This window comes from Saccoglossus kowalevskii, chromosome 1 (assembly GCF_978046115.1).
Source record: "Saccoglossus kowalevskii chromosome 1, keSacKowa6.1, whole genome shotgun sequence".
Taxonomy (NCBI): Eukaryota; Metazoa; Hemichordata; class Enteropneusta; family Harrimaniidae; genus Saccoglossus; species Saccoglossus kowalevskii.
In genome coordinates, this window is record NC_140641.1 from 21,524,195 (window position 1) to 21,544,676 (window position 20,482).

The following is a 20,482-nucleotide window of genomic DNA, read 5'->3' on the forward strand; positions in this document are numbered from 1 at the left end:
TGAGACATTTTAAACATTTTTCCAATCACATTCAAATAGACAGGTGAAAGGGAAAGAGACGAATGAAGGCACTATGTTCTTTACAAGTTTGTTCACATTTTAAAACTTTTATGACAGTCCGGTGACCTTTGACCTCCATCTGGATGGAATATAAATTTAAATACAACATTAAATATACATGTAATTGCAGCAATGCTTATATACTAGAAGGCGTGAATACTTACTAATTATGATAATATCAAAGCTGATATGTAAATGAGTTGTGGAGAAGGCAGAAACCAGACATTCGGAAGTTTGCCATACTCTGTAAACCTAGTTTGGTAATTTTCAACATGTCTCAAGACGCAGAATAAATTGTAAACCATTATTCGTTATCTTAGAAATGTGATGATTGCTATAAATTTATGTTAAACGTCGCGGTCGTTTTAATTTTGCGAAATTAAATGTCAGGTGTCTCGAAAGGAAAATTGTGATGTATGGATTTTGGTGGCAATTTGGTTATTCTATTTTTAGAATATGTCAGAACTTCTTTGGAATCTGCCTTTTCCAGTGCTTATAACGGCCAAGAAGATTTGTTTTCTCCATTTCTTTCTGTCCCGAATATTGCACTTTTTAATATTATTACGCATGTGACGAATTCAGATCATTTGCCTCTATGCAGTTACTAAAACATCATATACCGGTAAGCGTGATTAAAAGCAGAAACGAACAAGCACATTTTATTAAATTAAATTATTGACTGAGTAAACGAGTGCACACACACGCATGCGCACACGTATATATGGGGAAAGCCTGGCATTTCTGTTGCATGATGGTTGCAGTACCGAACAGTAAAATACTGCTTTTATCATCCAACGGATCTGACGTGATGTTATTTTAACGCTGCCATTTTCTTCCTCGTATATTTTGAATCTGGGCGGATGACAGCAGCAGGGTTGAAATGAAACTGGGTGTTTCTGTTTTGTATATCACCAAACTCGCTTGTTTTATTTTACCAAACCACAAGGGAATCCTCTAATATAATCTTGAACAGAGAAACAAATTACCTACATCAACTTAAGATCAAATCACAATCGTGGAAGGCCCGGGAACGTGAATATTCATGTTAGTGGTGGTCGTGTCACAATTATACACACTGGAATGGAGAATTTCGTTCTAAGTGTGCCCCCTCGATCTATGATGAATCGGTCAAGACAGGAGCATGAGATAGGAGGTGAGCAACTGGAGATCACAACGATTTTAAAACGCTGTAAACACGGAAACTACAAAAAGATAATGCTGGGACCGCTGCTCCACGAGATTAAATTTCTATATCGAATCAAATTAAGTAATATTTCAAGAAACTTACATCTAATGTGCTCGTAAAATACAGGAAATGCAAGAACATCTACAAACAACTGCATTGTGGGTTGAAGTGCCAGATAAGAGTGCATTCCATATTTGGAATAATATTTCCTTATTTGGGATAATATATTTTCTTAATTAGAATATTGTATTCCTTATTTGGCACTGCTGGGTGTCTCAAAAAGCTTGGCTATATAGTGACGAATTTTCCTAAAGAACAAATTATTATTTTAGTTTGTGCAAATTTGATATTACGTATATTATGATTAACACCAAAAAATGTGATTAACAGGTCAGAAATTACAGTTAAAAAATATTTTGAAGAATAAAATACAATTCTGACATCAATTTTTTTTTTCATTTCACCAGTTAAAGTTCAGTTATGCACCATTGCGAAAACAGTCAACTTTCAAAAGGCACTGAACAAACTCTCAGAATGCCTCGTCCTCATCCATGGAAACATTTCACGCACGATCACCGCCATTTCACGTAAGGAAAAATACAAGTTGAAAAGTTAAAGCAGCAGCGCCCTCAATGTTGATGTACTGAAACATTTCAGAGTTCGTCGTTGGTGGCGCCAACACCACTAACTTCTGTTCACTCCGCAAACATTCACAAGCAACAGATTGAACGGACAAAAACAAAACAAAATTTACAATTGTCTGCAAACAAGTAGAAATTGAAGGCGTAAAATAAACAGCAGTTTAGTTCATTGCGGTTTATAGAACGATATGTAATCACCTAAAATTAAGTACAGAATCAAAGTTAAATAATAAACAGGATTTTCACCGCAAGTGTTCACACATTCACCATAAAGAAGTGGTTGTTTGGATGAAACCATGGACACCGTTGTTGTGGTGATGCAAATTCATCAGCAACCACAAGCCATCTAGCAATGATGACGCCACATGTCGCCCAGAATTCAAATCGTCGATTCGTTGATCAAATCTGCAATGATAATAATACAAACCCATGAAAGCAATCACATTTTACGACGATATTGGACTGGAAGAAAGTAAATCTAATCACGCGAATTGCTACTTTGTATGGAATGTTGTGATGGTAGTTTTACTAGATAATTGAGAACTGATTGTATATGAATGCGGTCAGGTATATAGGGTTACCGGTAGGCACTGTATTTCTACGAAACAAAAAAAAAAAAAAAAAAAACGGGCTGAGATTCAATTCACGACACGTACGTAAGCAAGGCCTCGAGTCCCCATACATCTTAGTGTCAATATCAGATTTATACATATTCACTTTAAGTCGGCGTATTTTCGATACCGTTGACAATCCCACGTATGATACGTTATTAACTTAGTTACGAAACATTTGGCGTGCGCTATCGTATGTCAAAATCGTTCACGTCCCCATATATCATACAATTGACAGCGTAATATCACAGCGTCGATAACTTTCGCTTCCCACAGCATCAAACCTTTTATAACTTTTCGCGCGCACGTGAAACTGGACAGGTTGTACATATTATTTTGTGTTCTTCTTATTCTCATTAATAAATGTTTATTAAAAAAATGTAATATTGAAATGCGTTCGCGTAATGCATATCGGAGACGGAGAAGAAAGCCATGTAATGATGTCATATAAGCATGGAAAGGTTAATGCGAGGATGGAAATTAAGTGAATTCTTTTAATATCTGTGACAATTAAGTCAATCATTGCGAAATAGGGGAAATCCTATAAAACCGGCAATCATTAAAATAATGTACAATGTTTTAATCCGGATGTAATTCCCCATTTCAGTCACATACCGTCTAATACGACGATTTCATGATTGCGGCAATCAGTGCAATGAAGTTAATTTACTAGCCGGGTGGGCTTTATCGGGTTCACCGTGCACAAACATCCGCTCTTCTTCAGTGCATTACGCCGGTTAACTTACTTGCAAATCAAAATGAATAGATCGAGCGACTTCTGACAGTTGCGCGCCTAACATTGCGTTTGCGAAAGCGTCGCAGTCGTAACGCGGTGCGTTCTTATTGTGTGTATTTTACACGCGCTGTGTGCGTCCCATTCTCCCTCTCAGTGGTAGAGATACATTCATAAAAATAGAACTCTGTGTGGGAGATTGATTGGACGCAAACACCACGTGGCGAGACACTTAAACGCTGAGATTATGGACAACAATGTAAGTATTCCCTGAATTGCTAAATATTACAACTAATACTGTACGTAATATTTATGCCATGAAAAATACACCAACTAAAAAGATCTTCCCGGAAAATGTTCTAACTGTATGGAAATATACATAAAGTATACATATGCAAGAAAGAAATTCCATAAAGACAACGTGGATTGAACTCCGTTTAAAATTTTTTTTTTTTATTTAATGACCATTCGTTTCGGATTTGCTGAAATTAGCATTCATTTTATTATTTTGAACTTTTATCAAAATGTTGAGCGTTTTTCTCCCTGTGCACATATAGATTTCTCATACAGATTGTGTTGAAACACGCTGACTAAAAAAATATAATAAAAGTTAGCTCTGCTTGAAACGTTCAAGCACGGAGCAAACACAAAATATATAATGTATGGGGCCTCAAATGACATCATTTAATACCAAATGTAAAATAAAAACGAGCACCCACTGACCTCGAACAGTTTAAATATCTGGTACAACAAAAACAATCATTATTTCTTGTCTGGACTAGGACATTATTTTCAGGTTAAATAACAAATCGTATTAATTCAAAGGCGGTATAGCAACCAAGGTTACCACGAATCAATGTTTAATATAATCTTATATTTCCCCGGCAGCTGCGCGCATGCAAATCAGCCACGTGGCGACTAGTATAAACACTGTGTTAAAGGATGGAAGTCGTCGTACCAGGACAGTGTGAGATAATGGTACCTTTACTAAAGATGGCGATTCGATTGTTACGTAGATCAACGCGTAAAAAGGGACATTGAGGACAATCTCGAAGGACATTAAGGAGTCAAAGTCGGTATTTCAGCGCAAAACGGGACCAAATAAGAATGTGTATTCATCTTTGCCAGAGAGAAACAAATCTCGCACATGCGTGGCGCGACAACCTCCACCCTTTAAGAGTGGAAAGAAGGGCGAGTGACGCTTACCTGTAAAATTGTTATTATTCGTAGAGGGCGTTGAGAACACAGCGATTCCGACAAACGAAATCGAGATATGGGTTGTTTTCTGGGACGTCTCTTAACTGCGCTACCTTTAAAAAGTATTCGGCTCGCATTAAGCACGCTGCACTGTCTTCACAGATTTCAGTCATCTCGCCGTAAAAAACTTTATCGCAAAGAGTCTCCGAGAGTTGATACGTGTCACTCTGCGAAAAAAACAAAACAACACATAAATACAATCCCGTTAAATAATTGACCGAAAATCTGAGAATTCCCGAAAATGTATCATATATTTAATTGAAGCTGGGGAGTCATCACCTGCGCATGCGTTATATGCCCATAGCGTGTCATTGTTTACAAACAAGCGTCTACCCATGAGCCTTTGCGTTTTGGCGTAAGTTGTTAACAACGCTTGGGACTCCATTCCCGCGCGTGCGCAGGTGACGACCCTCCCGCTTTAATGTTGATCTATATCAGTATACTTGTCAATAACACATATTGAAGCTACAAAACATGAAATGTAATATCAGCGATTACAATAGTTACTAGAGTCTGCAAACAAACGAACAACATCGGAACTTCAATGCAACAAAAGACAGATGGAGAACAGGAGCTGATTCAGAATGATCGATGGAGGGGTACATTTACAATGACGTCATTACCGCATTGAACTATGGGATATATGTGTAGGAGCAACAAGGTCTTAGGGGGGCGCGCGCGCCCCCGCTTCTCTCTAGACCCCATGAAGGCAAACGTTATGGTGGTCGGCGAAAGAAAGACAATAGTTCAGGTATCACGTTGGCAAGACAAGTATTTAAATAGATGTTCGCAAAAGGTCGCGAAGACGAAGGCACAGCACGTATAAACAGGAAGATGTACTGCCAGGCAACCAAGACGTTGCTAAGTAACCAGTGATGAAGGACATGAATAATTCAAGGCAGTTGAGCATTACTAATTTATCTTAGCAGCAAGACACCGATCCGTTATGCTATTGTCCAATGTGCCGAAGGGGAATAAAATTTGGATTATTGTTCATTTTCGGAGTTTTTTTTTTCTCATAAAATTACGTAGGATGAATAATGAAGCTATTCGTATAATAAACACGTTGACGCCATCATTGACGTCATCATTAATACCGTGTCCACGTTGTCACGACGAATGCTAGCCTCTCCCTGTGAGGAAAATGAAAACACACTACGTCTTGTTCTATTTAGAATATTTAAATAACTCCACGAACAGTTTGATTTGCGTGTCATAATGAGTGAATGACTTGTAATAATTTTAATTCTTTAAAACGACAGGTGTCAAGAATTAAATTATCAGTCATAATTTAAAATGAAGCTTTTTAAAAATAACGAACTGACCGTGAAAAATAATGAGATATGGCGAACTAACGAAGTACAAAATGTATGATATTATTATTTTTTTTAGAAAAATTGTACAACGGCGGCGTGCCAAACACGATATTAGGCCGCCCGATTGTAAGGAGAATGGGGCGAACTACATATAACACGATAATACTGTATGCCTATTAAATTATATTGTAATATTGCTGTTTCCAGAATGATGGGCATCCTTTGTTCAATATATGAGTGTATTAATGTTAATAAAACAAACAGTGATCTATATTGTAAATGGTAGCCATGGTTATCGCAAATAGCGCAATGTTAAATTGGATGTGTATGTGTAATGCATTCGAAACACGTCATAAACCGCAAAGTGCAACATGGAACTGCTCACTGTCGTTCACCGTGCCTCGTATTCGTAAACAGACCGTGACCAATGAATCTGTGTCAACACAGACTAACGTAAGCGGTAAATGCCTAGACGTTAATGAAATGCGTCGTGTGCACTTCTGACATCAATTCTCATGATACACACCAGGATAACCTGACATGACTTCAATTTATCAGTGCGGGATAAAATGAATGAATTAGCAAGCCAATCAATCATGTAAGATGACATGTAGGATGTCACATTTCTAACTCCAATAAACAGTTTTAATAAAAGTAACATTTCAAGTTTAGGAGGTACTGAAAAACACTTTTCATGTAGCAATAAGTAGTGAGTAGAGTAGTGATCCAACATCAGAATGTCTCAACTGCTCGTTCACGACACAGATTATATTATTGTATATCAATAAGTAGTCGCCACGGCAGCTAATTACTACTCGGTGTGTCGGATGTTGCAGATGATACTGTTTGTATTTATCCATCTAATGTATCTCTATTTGGATGATCAGTACAGTGGCAAAACTGAAACTTACAACTAAGAGACAACGAGAAAATTCACATGATGGCGCAATACTTTGTCTTTGTACGCTCTTCCAGCCTGCGACACAGGTGCATGTTATGTTAATATTGGCAAAATTGAAATCCTGTCATGGGCAAACAGAGTTGCCGCTATAATTGCCCATACATGAAGCATTTCGCCGAGAACATCCACAATTACAAGCTTGTGAACGACAACATCGCTATAACACACGTTATGGCTTAATCTAGCACCACTAGATCCAATACGTGATAGTTGGCTCCACAAAATATCGGATGCCGATAATAACATCTGACGATATGGCGATTGCCCCTGTACATGACTATACCATGCCTTGTATATGTAAGCATGTGTGGTTACGTAACTGCCATGTACTGTATTCGATGGATATCATACGGACGCCTCGGGTACAGAAATGAGAGATATAATGGCATATGTTCTTGAGAATTTTCAAATTTTCTACCAGTGACAATAATAAAACAGCAGTTCATCGAATCGTGTGTCGAAAATGTGTGCTGTGTCAGATATATTATGGCTGTTAATTTATTCCATTAGTTATATTTTCCAAGTACATTGCCCAGGGTGATGTCATGATCATGATCGCCGTGGATCCATATACAGTTTGCAAGAATTGAACACAAAAATTTAAAGTATGATATTATGGCAGCCATCTTGAATTAGTGAAAATAAAGAATATTTATGCAAATATCGAATGCGTTTTAAATCACTAACATTAATATTAATTAGAGGTGGGAATATATTTTTCAATGGTATTATGACGGTAATTTTGAATGTATGCAAATTAGCAAAATTTTCCAAGGGATGACATCATGTCATCGTGCAGACTTTCAAGTGTATAGCCTTAGAGAACAAAGGCCATCAAAACATTTTGTATAGACTCCGAATCCAGGTCTTGTCTATTGCACTAAAAGCTTTCCTGAAATAGAGCCGAATTACATGTATTACGACTATGAATAATGTCTTGATGCGAGACGTCATCGAGCATACTGAAGCAAAACAAATGCCAATCAATTATTCAACGTCTTAGTATTTTGTCAAGCCGACGATAACGTCAGCATATCAAATGAACGCATTTCCAACACCTTGTACCTCCCAAAGACATTATGCGCACTGTTGCCCAATACGTCACATATATAGGTGATGGGAATCCAGGCGGAAATAGTATTCCATTTAAAGATTATTTTGTGTTAAGTGGTTGTGGTCGATATTTGATACTGACTTGCATATTGATCTGTTGTAAAATAACACTGTTGTTTTTTTGTAGCACACATAGAAGAGTATGAAAACTACTGAACTAGACGAAAACATACGCGCCTTGAATTAAAAACGTACCAGTAATTCAACACGTGTTAGTTAGATTACAACACGACTATCAGCGCAACATTACATCAGGAGAACACTATTCAGCGCGCGACCCACACCAGCTTTTTAGTTTTAGGATAAATCCGTGTATATATATATATATATATATATATATATATATATATATATATATATATATATATATATATATATATATATATATATATATATATATATATATATATATGCATATCAACATACGTCTGTGTAATCATATGTAGTAAACATCTCATTAAATGATATACTAGTATAAGAAGGTCCCATGCACGAAACGTCTATATTTTGAATAGTTACACAAGACAACGATTACCAAATATTATCTATTGTATATCGTTTTTTTATAGTATTATTAGTCCCTCCCCAAACAGGCTGAATAGTTCCGTGTAGCGTCGAACAAATTAAAAATGACATTACGTGACCATATTATGCATTATGTCACGTACTACACACTTTACAACAAATCGAAATGGACACATACTGATTAACCGGATAGTCAGGATATATATAGATATTTTCCGATTATAATTCCTGATGTGGCAAAAATCAAATATTTAAAAATCTAGTGACTTATCATTATATACCCAGTATTTTTATATGACGTTCAACAACTTGAAAGTAATTAAAGAAAAAAATCAATCAGGTTCTATTTAGCTACTGGAATACCATTTGTTGAATATCGGTTGTGAGCAAGAATTGTGAAAGTTGGGTTAGATGATATTGGTATACATGTTTCCGCCAACAGCATAAACGCATATGCGTTTTTTTTTGTAACAAATATATTTACAAATTTGACCAGAACTGCCATATTTAAAGCGGGGGAGTCGTCACCTGCGCATGCGTCAGATGGCCATAGCATGTCATTGTTTACAAACAAGCGTCTACCCATAAGCCTTTGCGGTGTTAGTGTGTGTTGTTATCGTCGCTTGGGACTCAATTCCCGCGCGTGCGTAGGTGACGACCCTCCCGCTTTAAGCTTTTGCAAGAAGACGTAGTTAGATCGCAAGCACATATACAAGACAGAATTTGACACATCGAACAAAAATTGTCAACAAGCTCTCTGATTGGCCGGACTTTTAGTTGTTGGGTTTGGGTACCCAATCAGGTACGGTCTTGTATGTAGCTTCGCATGACTCGGAAGACGCGGCCTTCCATGAATTGAAAAACTCACGACTTCTGTCAAAACTCTTCATGGCAAGAAGACTACAATTTCTCGACGATAAGGGAACATTTAATTGTCACGTGATGCTAAGCTTTCTCAATCTATGCGTTTACAAAACGACCAAGAAAAGTGGAATTTTGCGAAAATACACATACTTACACAAATATAACAAAGTTGGTGTCGATTACACGGCCCCGTGAACGCCTCTCTATATCCATTGTCACCGAGGCCCTCGTAAAGGTCAATTACTTCACAATTATCAACCACATAATCAAGTATTTGGCACTCTTCTGAGTCTATTGAAATAAAAAGAGAAGAAAATGTGACGTCATATTAAAAAGAATGATCCTCAAAGCATAGGAGTTAGACAATTATTTAAACCGTTTCTGGAGATTCGAAGGGAGTAGGTCTATAATTGGTTTAATTATTATAGGCCATGTAAACTAAGGTTTATGCTGTAATAATATTGTAGTGGTGTTTTATTCTGGAAATTCCTTGCAAATATCATCGACACGTGGCGTGTAGTTACTCCAAGTTGTAAGGAGATGGCGTTAACGCGAGAGGCAAGCGTATTCCAATAACGCGAGATGAAATTTCATCGTAAATATCAACATGTCCCCATGACGCATTACGATCAACGAGAAAAATGTCACGAACGTGTAGTTTTCGCGAGATGTGATAGCTTTACGTAAAGTTACTTGAGATTACGCGAGACTAAAATATTTACACAAAAAAAAGTAATAAAAAAAAAGTCTCTCTTAACAGCGTCAGACATATTGATGACCCTAGATCATCACTGCCAAGCACGTCAAACCGATTAATCAGGCGATACACCTTTATTTTGTCGCGGCGATGGAATATGGTAAATGGGTTTACAGTTAGTACAAAAATAGTACAATCTTCGTTTATAGAAACAACCGATAGCCTACTAGGAGAAGAATATATATAGTCGGAATAACAATTACTTCTTTTTAATTGCATATGTCATTTGAGAAAGAAACTGGATCTGTCTATACGCCTATAGGAACATGGTGAAATATACGCCTTCTCCCGAAACGAACTATAACGATGAAGGAAATGAACGCTCATTAATTGAAACACCTGTACATACTAACATTCAAGTAATATGTGTATTAAGTTCAGTTGCACATCGAGTCCCCGAATTAGTGGACAAATACACTTTGTTACCCCCGGCATCTTCGGGGTCATTCGAAGAGTGCAACGTTGAGTAGTTCAAACATTTGTCGTTCGTTCCGTCTCGGTGGTTTCGATAAAATACACTGTGACGGTTCCTTATTTCCCATTGTGTCTTATGTCATCATCATTACCGGCCTGGGGTTTTAAGCTTTTATCGACTTCCTCTTGAATGCACTAGTAACCCGACGAGGGCTCTTAACTATTAACCGCATGTCGTATTCAACTACACGAGTCGTGCTGGCCAACCAAAATGTCCAATAACCGTCCGACCGTTAGACGAGCCTAATGAGAGTGCGGATTAATGAGATCTGTCAACGAGGATCAAAACCACCGGCTATTGTAATATAGACCGACAGCAAATACATTTTTTTCATCGAAGAAGATCGTCGATATTAATAGTACACGGTTAACATGTCAAGTACAATGATCACATTTCGTATGGGTACTTAAGCTAACTCTAATTTGGCAATATTGACATCGGGGGCGCCAATTTACTTCTCGTACACTATGATGTTTTTGATAGACATTCAAACGATATGACCAGGAGTAGCTTCGAAGAACTTCAATTACAGCGCCAGCCAATTATCTGTCATAAAACGTGCTCATCACAAAAAAACAAAAACGGTCAAGCGTTAATATCATCGCTTATATACTTCAATCCAAAATATGAAGGGGATTCACATACGTACACTCGGTAACAGAATTATTGCGATACCCAGGAGACGCGAAGCCCATCGCATGCTGGTCCCCTGGTGATAAATGTCAATTGCGAGATCACCCCAAAATACAACCGCGTTCATCAAGTAAATTGGCGTGTTTATTTTTACGATCGAAGACCCCGGCTAAGAACACACAGAGTCGGGATTATAGCGAACAGCCATGATACATGCATCGTTCCAGTCATACTAGACATGCATCACATTCAATCATCGATCATCGCTAAGATCGTATCTACATAAACACGCATTTGGCGAGATTTGACCGACGTTTATTTTGAATTACAATTGATGTTGATGCATTTACGGTAGCAATTGATTTAGAGACACAAATCTGGGAAATTGCATTCAACCATTACGTTGTTGTTACGTGACTTGCCTTCGTTTTAACCGCGCATGCGTTGTCCGCCCACCACTCGTGGGAATATTCACCAGCCATATTGTTGGAGGATAATGCTGGTTAAAAACAAAAAACAAAACAAAAACACGTTTATTACAAAAAAAATGTACTTCGCATGCGTTTTTGAATTTACCCACCATATTGCTCCGCGAGTCGTTCCCTTTCTGCTTCCGCCACCGCCTCCTCCTCCGCCTCCTCCTGCTCCTCTCTTTCTTCTTCCCGGACGAGACTAAGTAGCATCTCGTCTACCATCTTCCGGGCGGTATCAGCGGCCTCGTCTTCAAGCTCTTTAACAGCCTCTGCAACTACCTCCTCGTACATTTCTTCGTACGCGTCTAATTAACCAATAAGAAAACATATAGGAAATTAACTGGGAGGGAAAACGTAGCTGGAACGTATTTTGTAATTTTGTAATATCACACACACACATACATGCAAGCAAACATAGACAATAGGCTTTAATTTCCCCGTGTCAGATTTGCTCCGACACGTTTTTCGGTCTTTGCATAGATAATATGCTAATTCGCGTCTACCGTGGCGCGTCTGCGTTTGGAAAGTACACACATTCATACAAATACGCTGTCTTATTGTTCGGTCAACTGCTGTGCACATTATGTGACGATTATTGTGGAACTTGAATACAGACATTTCTATATATTCTGTAACGTATGTATAAGGGGCAACAGGCGCCAACATGCAATGTACAAGTATACCTAACAACGAGGCGCCGGGCACTGATTGGACAAACCCCATTCGACAATCATCCACGCGAATCATTTGGCGTATTTAATGATGACTTCTACCTAATCCTATCCAAGTATTTCGACTTTCTGTGATTGAAACAAATGTAAGTGAGCTCTAAGGGATCATCTCGTTAGTTCAACTGTCCCGGAGATTTGAGTTTACAGCATCTTTATTCATGGTGCATCTCACCGATGAAGATTTGATATGAGACGTACCAAAACAGGACTACGCGACGAATGTGTGAAAATGTAAATGAAAAAAAGAAAAAAAATACCAATGTGAAATGATATGTTTTACAGTTTTTGAAAAACAAAAACAAATATTCAATCAATTCAAATTGATTCAATCTTTAAAAATAACACACACGTATATATATATAAACAGGAAGCGCGCCAGTCAAATGTTTTGAGACGATCCCTAAACATCCCCTGTAGCACAACACATTAGAGAAATAATTAAGACGAATTATCGAGTACAATGTACGGGTGATGGTTAAATTGGATGACTATGGTGAATCAATCCGACGGCAGAGACAGTTATTTTTATCGTTATCATCAGTATAGAGATACTTCAGTAAATATTGCTCGAAAACAATCGGGGGAAGGGGGCGAGCGACCGAACGTAGTTTTCGTTGTCATTTGAATAACGTTTGCATTTATGGTTGACTTATTGCCAGGATATTCAGACGGTGTAATTGATATCGCTGGCTAAGACAAATATCTGTAGCTTGGAGTCCCTTGTTATCGTTAATGTATGACAAAGACATGGCGTTTAAACAAGGTAATCGACCCAATGACGCCATAGTTAATGACTTCTTATCAGAGAACGTAAACGCTCCCCAGTGCATCTCACTGATTAGCCCATGCCTTCTAATGTAAGACGCATTAGAAAGTACCGTGTGCAAGGTTCAAAGCACCGCAGTCTCGGATCGCAGCAGATCGCGATGAAATCTCGCGTAAACAAACAGTGTATTTTACACGCGTTGTATACGCACGTCTCATGGGCTCCATATCGAACATGACGTGGCGCAACGTCTGCGGCGTCTCACACTCTACTGAATTAATCGAATATAAACTGAGACATGAACCTAACCCAGTAGTTACGGGTTAAAATATGCGTATCGGAACCTAAATGATTTATTTGTTATTTCGACAACCTAAAATCCTCTGTCATACAACAAATTTCGGAACCTGTTTTGGAGCATGCTCAACCCTAAGGTCCGAGTGACCGTGCTCAATCAAACAAACAATTAAACAAACCTAGTACGAAATGTACCCTGTTCGAGGTTGGCTAGGGTGTAGTATCAACAGATATTCTGACCCGGATGACATTTTCGACAATTGTTGCGTTTGATATATGGCATATACCAATTCATACATATCCGATGGCATTTAAAGCAGTGGACGCAATGGCGGCAGAGAATGCAAAAAAGTCGGGGTAGGGTGGTGGATAATAGTCATAGACAAGTCGCACGGCTCTCGCTCTCAACGAGAACGCCTAAACCGGAAGAGAACGTGACGTATCCTCAGGCTCTGCAGGAAACCTCGAACATTGGTTTTCACATTATTTATTATGTAAATGTACGACAAGAGCCATAATAAGTATGATGTTTGTGCGATTCGATGCCTGAATAAGACTTTATGTTGGGTTTGACAGAAGAATACCTCTATGATTAACGCGAAACTATTTTATGAATCAGCACAAAATATGCATACGTCATTTTAATACGTGACATTTTCGATGTGGTGGACCGTTGAAGGCGAGGATGATCTTAGAGGGCGTCATTCAACAATTCGCATTCCATGTAGGCCATCATCTGACAAGTAAATCTAGCACCCTGTTATTTGTTATTTCAGTTACGTGGCACCAAAACTACCAATGATGTACCTCTTTCTCTCGAACAACGGCGTCAGTACATATATCTATTACATATGCTATATATGTTCGATACTCCGTACTGTAGACCAAATTAGACATTCTCGTTTTTATTTCATCTTAAAAACACTACTAGCATATAATTTCATCATAGTTGCACTCGACGTACCTTCTCCCTGTGTACTGTAATCATAATCCGACTCCTCTTCTTCATTATCTTCCTCGACCCGGTAACTTTCATCGTCAAATTCCGAATCCTCCAAATAGATTCCGTTGGCAATCTCGTTGCTAACGTCCTCGTCCGAATCGTATTTAATCAATTCCTGTTTGACATTGTCCAAATATGGTCCGTATAAATATTGTAATGCCTTCCACGTGACGTCATTTTCATCACCAACGTTATCATCATCATAATCATCGCCTTCTTCTTCCATGTCATTCAGAACCTCAACCTCGTTGATTTGATCTACATTTCTGTCCTCGTTCGCGGAATCTTCCCAGGCACCGAATGCGTATTCCTCGTCACGTTTATCTGGCACCTTCTCTTCTTCAGACTGGCTCGCTTCCCAGAATTCTTGCAAATAGTCTTCATCAGTCTCGCTTTCGCTTCCTTCTTCCTGACCAAACGCTTCGTCGATGTCGTTAAATCCAATTTCTCCGTTCTTGAGCTCTTCTACAACTTGCGCCGTGACCTCATCTGTCAAATCTGTAATAGCATCTTCGGCGATTTTACCAATTTCTTTGCCTATTTCTGCTCTTACCTCCTCCATTATTTCTGTCAAATTATAAAAAATTGTTAATCATCAATTGATAATTAAAGGACGGCAGTCGTCGTGCCGCGTCCTGTTCGATATGGGACTCATAGCGACGTATACAACGCGTGTAAAAATACATTGTTTATTTACATGAAATTCAAACACGCGCTGCGCGACGACCACCGCGCTTTACATAGCGAATACATGAATGCAAATCCAGTGCTATATTGGTGCTTGTAACCAGTAGCTTGACGTACGGTGATTTATATTTCTAAATTGTTCAGGAATAGTGGCAAATTCGGAATATATGCGAATGTCAAACACGGGTCTATAACAGATGCGGTGGTTTGTCAAATATAGTGCATGTTATTATATTGCTCTGTAGTGATGGATTTCATTGGTTCTGGCGTCTTCATCAAAATTGCACTGGTAGCTAAAGTCACGGCGAAGATCTGGCATTATACATGTCAACGTCTGTTTCTGAATTATATCAACGTTTGTTTCTTAGCGTGACGATGGCTAGTTTTGAACAGTACATCACTTTTTGTGTTACATATATGTGTGTGTATGTATGGTGATGTACATTACATGGAGATCAGTTCAATATTAGAAACAGGCGTGTTTTCTCTGTAACATTAAGTGTCGTGTGCACCAAGACAACAAAGCGATCGGCCGTGTTAGTGTCACAGCGAAAAGAGTCAGCGAGATTTAAATTTTCCGATCCCGATGTAGAATTTCGACTGGTGAACATGGTGGCATATTAATCTGAAAAAGAGCAAGCGCAGTTGATTAAACCATAGACAGTATCCTACTATACTGTCTATGATTAAACAATGCCAATGAACCCGGGTAGCGATTTCTAAAAGAACGATGACATCGACAATGGTTAGTGAATTTATGGATGGATATTTCTGTTGAAATTAAACTACAAGTCACGTAGCAAGAAAGACCCACGGGGATCAACTCGACAATAACTCTATCGTTATTGGCTTGCGATGGAAACAACAACATCCATATATTTTTTTTATAGCTATTAATTGTGTATATAATCCATCATGCTCTTGTCTAATGCGTAACAGCGGGGTTGACTGGAGGGGGTCTCTCTAGATTTCCATCAAATTATATCTTGGTGGATCTAGATGTGTATTAAGAATTATGACTGTCAAGAAGTAATAAATGGTCACAAGTTGAAATAAATTATCCGTTTTCCAACAATTCCCGCACACAACGTGAATTAGTAATAGGGCAGTCATTTGTTGCGCACGGCGAGTGTTTCCACTCAGGCTGCATCAGGGTGATTTGTAACGATTCACACATTCTCAGTGGCTGACGAACTTGTAATTCTAAATGTCACATGTCCATTTCTTTCTACAAAATGAAATTTATCATCATCATCATCACCGTCAATTGCATGCTATGTTTTATTTACCTGGTTTATGATTTCAGGGAAAGGACAACTGAAACAAAGGGTTAATTGTCACTGTTGACGGGTAAAGGTGGACCATGGACGAAGGTACGGGTGGACTTAACAACGAACAAGTTTTTTTTTCTAAATATACATTAATATTTACTGTTTGATTTTCACGATAACGATGGGGCACACATGGGATAGTAAATCATGAGTTTTTTTCCCGTCACTAATTGCCTCGAGCAAATATCTTTTAAACGTCACATCTGAGCATTGATGCCGTGTGAATAAATACATCCATGCATCACTCATTTATAAACGATTTTTTTTACATGCTAATGACTTTGAAATACATTTTTTAAAGAAATTGATATTCATAAATGAAGAAGAATTTTACGCCAGCGCTCATGAAAGGTGTTTTTTGTAACGTTTTATGAATAAAATATGAACGAAGTGGCTACTTAACGTGGAGTAAGTAAATGCACTGGCAGGAGAAACAAAATTGAGTCAGAAAAACAGGAAAATTCGTTTTTCAATCCACAGGAGTGTTTTTTTCCTAATACGATAGTAATTAATTGAGAGGAAGCCATAGAACATAAAGGTACCTGTCCAAAAAATCAGTTGATTTGTAACCTACTTGTTTGACATACCCCCCCCCCCCCCAAATTTTATGGTGGAGTATTAAACGGTTAACTGTACGGCACCACCAATACCGAAAGCAACCTTGCGAAATAGAAGAGGATTCCAGGAACGATAAAAAAAATATCAACGTAGTTGATCTTTCATTCAAACCATCAAACCGTCAACGAACCACTAAGTATATACCTGCGCTGTTTCATTTTAATGACGACTTGGAGATTGATTGACCTGTCGTATACGTATATCATGATACACAAAGCACGTGACTTGGGTATCAAATCGAGGCATAAATAAATATATACACTAGTACATGGAAAGCGAGTACTAGATCGCTGTTTTATAAGCATGGGCGTTACAATTCACATTGTATACACATTTCTGACACGATAAATCATATCCCATACGCCCTTAATTGTTCCGCTCCAAAATGGCGATGCTTTTCAAAATAATCATTCTTGTCCTCAAATGAGATATGCCGATGTAAAAACGATAATATAATGCAATAGTAATTTTCTTTCTGCCACTGGTCGTATTTTTTTGCATAATTTCTTTTACAGTGCACCGCTTTAGAAAAAGATAAATATTACAACTGGATGGGGTGATTTTGTATATGCCCTAGGACGTTCGTTGTCAGCAACGGAGTTCTGACTCGACGATGAAACGGTTACCATGCCTTGGAAGTATGAAAAGTATGAATTCAAAGGTGGAATGTTGAAAAGCGGGGTAGAGATTTCAATTTCGCTTATTGATCAAGAACAGTCTTCAAATCTGAAATCAAACCCCGGTTTACGTATGTCACGGGTTCTAGCGCCGTTGAATCGTTCAATTCATTAATTTATTCACGGCGACATGTCCTCGAGACGAAGTCATTACTTGAGCATAGCTGCAAACGATTATCGATGATATCAATTTCAATTTAATTCATCATCATCTTCTTGGTTGTATTGTAAATACAATGCAGATCGGAGGTGTGTTAAAACAATCAGACGAATGTTTATTGCTGGCATCGGATATTGAAATGTTGGGTTTTACTTGAGAGACAGGAAATGTCACTATCGGCAACGAGATTTACAGAAACGTAAATTTATATGTTTCCTCTACTGGCAACTTTACTCTCGGCTAGGACTGACACCTGCAATTTTTTTTATAAAGAGCCATATTTGTGTTTATTTATTTGGAATATAATTGTTGTTTTTAAAATCACTTCTGACCTAAATGTATTACAGAATGACACCGACAGACTTTTTTAAAAATTATTTTCTAATATTATTTCATACTATTTTGTAGTTAGTGTTATTTTATACTACAATTTTTGAGCAAGTATTTCAAATGCTGCAGTAGTTTTTGTCTTTCAATTAAAATTATCCTTATTAAATTTGTTTATTAATAGTTCCCTGGTGAATGGTACCGTTCCTGCGGTTTTATTCTATTGCAAAATTGTGTCAAGAACGGTTCGTCGCCTGCACTCGACGAATCGTATGCACAATTTAATCAAGATTTGCCCTATTATTACAGAATACTGAGTATAAACCAGTAACAAGAAGCGGTGCACTGTATTCTACAGGCTATAGTAGTTATACCACAGCATAAACATGGTCAATAGTTCGGATAAATACTGAACGCATTGGTATACACATGCGAAATAGAAAAAAAAACACACACACATACTTGTATTGCTATATGTTCCGAGGACTTCATTGGATTAACTTTTAATATAGTTGAATTAACTTTTAATATAGTTGCGATATGAACTCGATTAAAACGCGTTCCTATATAGGGTTGCGTTTTAATTGGAGTTTAATTAAACTCAATTACAATGCAATACAATGGAGAATTGCATTTTAATTAATTAAGTATAATTAAAAAAGAGTTGAATATCCCATGACTGAACATAGAAATGTTTGCGAAGCTTAGGTTTAGTATCGGGGTAAGGTATGGTACAATTATATTAATATTAATATAACGTGAACCATACTTTCCCCCGATACTAAACCTAAGCTACGCAAAACGTATTAATAATCGAATTAACTATTAATATAAATTATGTTTTCCGAGGACTATGAAAAAGGTCCTCGGAAGGTGTGTATGTCCTTGGAAGTAGCTATATATCTGTATTTTTGTCCTCGCAACATATAGCAATCCAAGTACACACAGACTCTGATGACATCAGGAAGGCTGGATAATACAATCACTAGACACTAAAGGTATACATAGCCATGTATTCATATTACACAAATATATATATATATATATATATATATATATATACAAATACTTTTTTTGGTGGTCCATAGTGCTTAGTGCATGGCTGAGATGTTGGAATATGCATCATGATGACATCATATGGATGGACACGGATATAGTAAATGCGTTAATGTTATCATGTGTCACTTTATCCCGGGGGTGATGACACGTTTTAGAAAACCAATTACGATTTAATGAGTCACCATTAATTGACAACTAGAACGGATACATTAATAACGATTTTACTGTAGACAACGTTGTTGGAGAAAAAATAAGATGTATGCATTATCATGGCGCCCTGCGTTGGCTAGTTCAGTAAGTAAGGGTATGTTTGAGTGGATTGTAGGAGGTTAAAAAGCAGAATATCTGCAATGTATATATATATTAGTGGACTGTTCAAATATCGATGGGAAAACGGCACACGTAAGTGTCAGTCAGTCCAAGATCTGCAATTGAATTTATGCGATGGTTATTGCATGCTGACATTCTCGTTTCTCATTCTGAGTGCGTTCCCCGCCCACGCAGGAGGTGATCGAGTAACCGCAAAAAGAGCATTACTACTTTGCAGATTCGGCATATTGAATGACAGTGTGCATATTACACAAGTGACAAGGAGATACAATGTTAACTCTGTTAGTTCTTGGCGCATACAATGAAGTGATATCCCTTATTCATTGTATTATCAGTTGTGCGTATAAATCGACCATGCATCTGGGAGCAGCTGCCAAGATATGCAGTCGTTACCATAGAAACAAAAGTTTAGGGTATCGAACATATTAATTTATTTAATTTCACAATAATATCGAGTATTTCAAATATAGCAAATCGATTTTCTCTCACAGTATACATCGTACGTTTAGGGCTTTGCTTTGCCTACGACTATATTAATATTTATATTCGATGTCAAAAAAACAGAAATGAACCTACGCGATGATGACCATTTTGTATCATTCATGCATTCGCATGCATGTATTTCGGAACTATTAAAATTAAAATACGTGGACGAATAAAGTCAAAAGCTTTGATTTGAGGACTGAAGATTCTTAACTACTTCTGTTGTGCTATTACAACGACATTTTATGTAATTCGTGTCTGATATCATCAGTCAAGCACTTCACACGCCGAAGTAGGATATGATCACGTTGTACCCACTCAACAGAATTCTAGATAGTTTTCTATATTTTTGGAACTAAGATAAATTCATTTCACGACCGCCCTCTTCAATGTATGTGGACATTGAGG

At 37.8% G+C, this 20,482-nt stretch overlaps 1 protein-coding gene across 1 annotated transcript in view; it reads right to left on the reverse strand.

Moving 5' to 3' along the window:
* Positions 1-2,047: 2,047 nt before the first annotated feature.
* LOC100371206 (uncharacterized) overlaps positions 2,048-20,482 on the reverse strand; it is a 33,366-nt gene continuing 14,931 nt past the window's right edge. The window contains exons 4-8 of the mRNA XM_002734120.4: positions 14,364-14,969; positions 11,713-11,910; positions 9,422-9,558; positions 4,438-4,655; positions 2,048-2,292 (exon numbers count right to left, since the gene is read on the reverse strand). Coding sequence (XP_002734166.2) covers positions 4,452-4,655; positions 9,422-9,558; positions 11,713-11,910; positions 14,364-14,969 — 1,145 coding nt within the window. The 3' untranslated portion in view covers positions 2,048-2,292; positions 4,438-4,451. The remainder of the gene's footprint in view (positions 2,293-4,437; positions 4,656-9,421; positions 9,559-11,712; positions 11,911-14,363; positions 14,970-20,482) is intronic.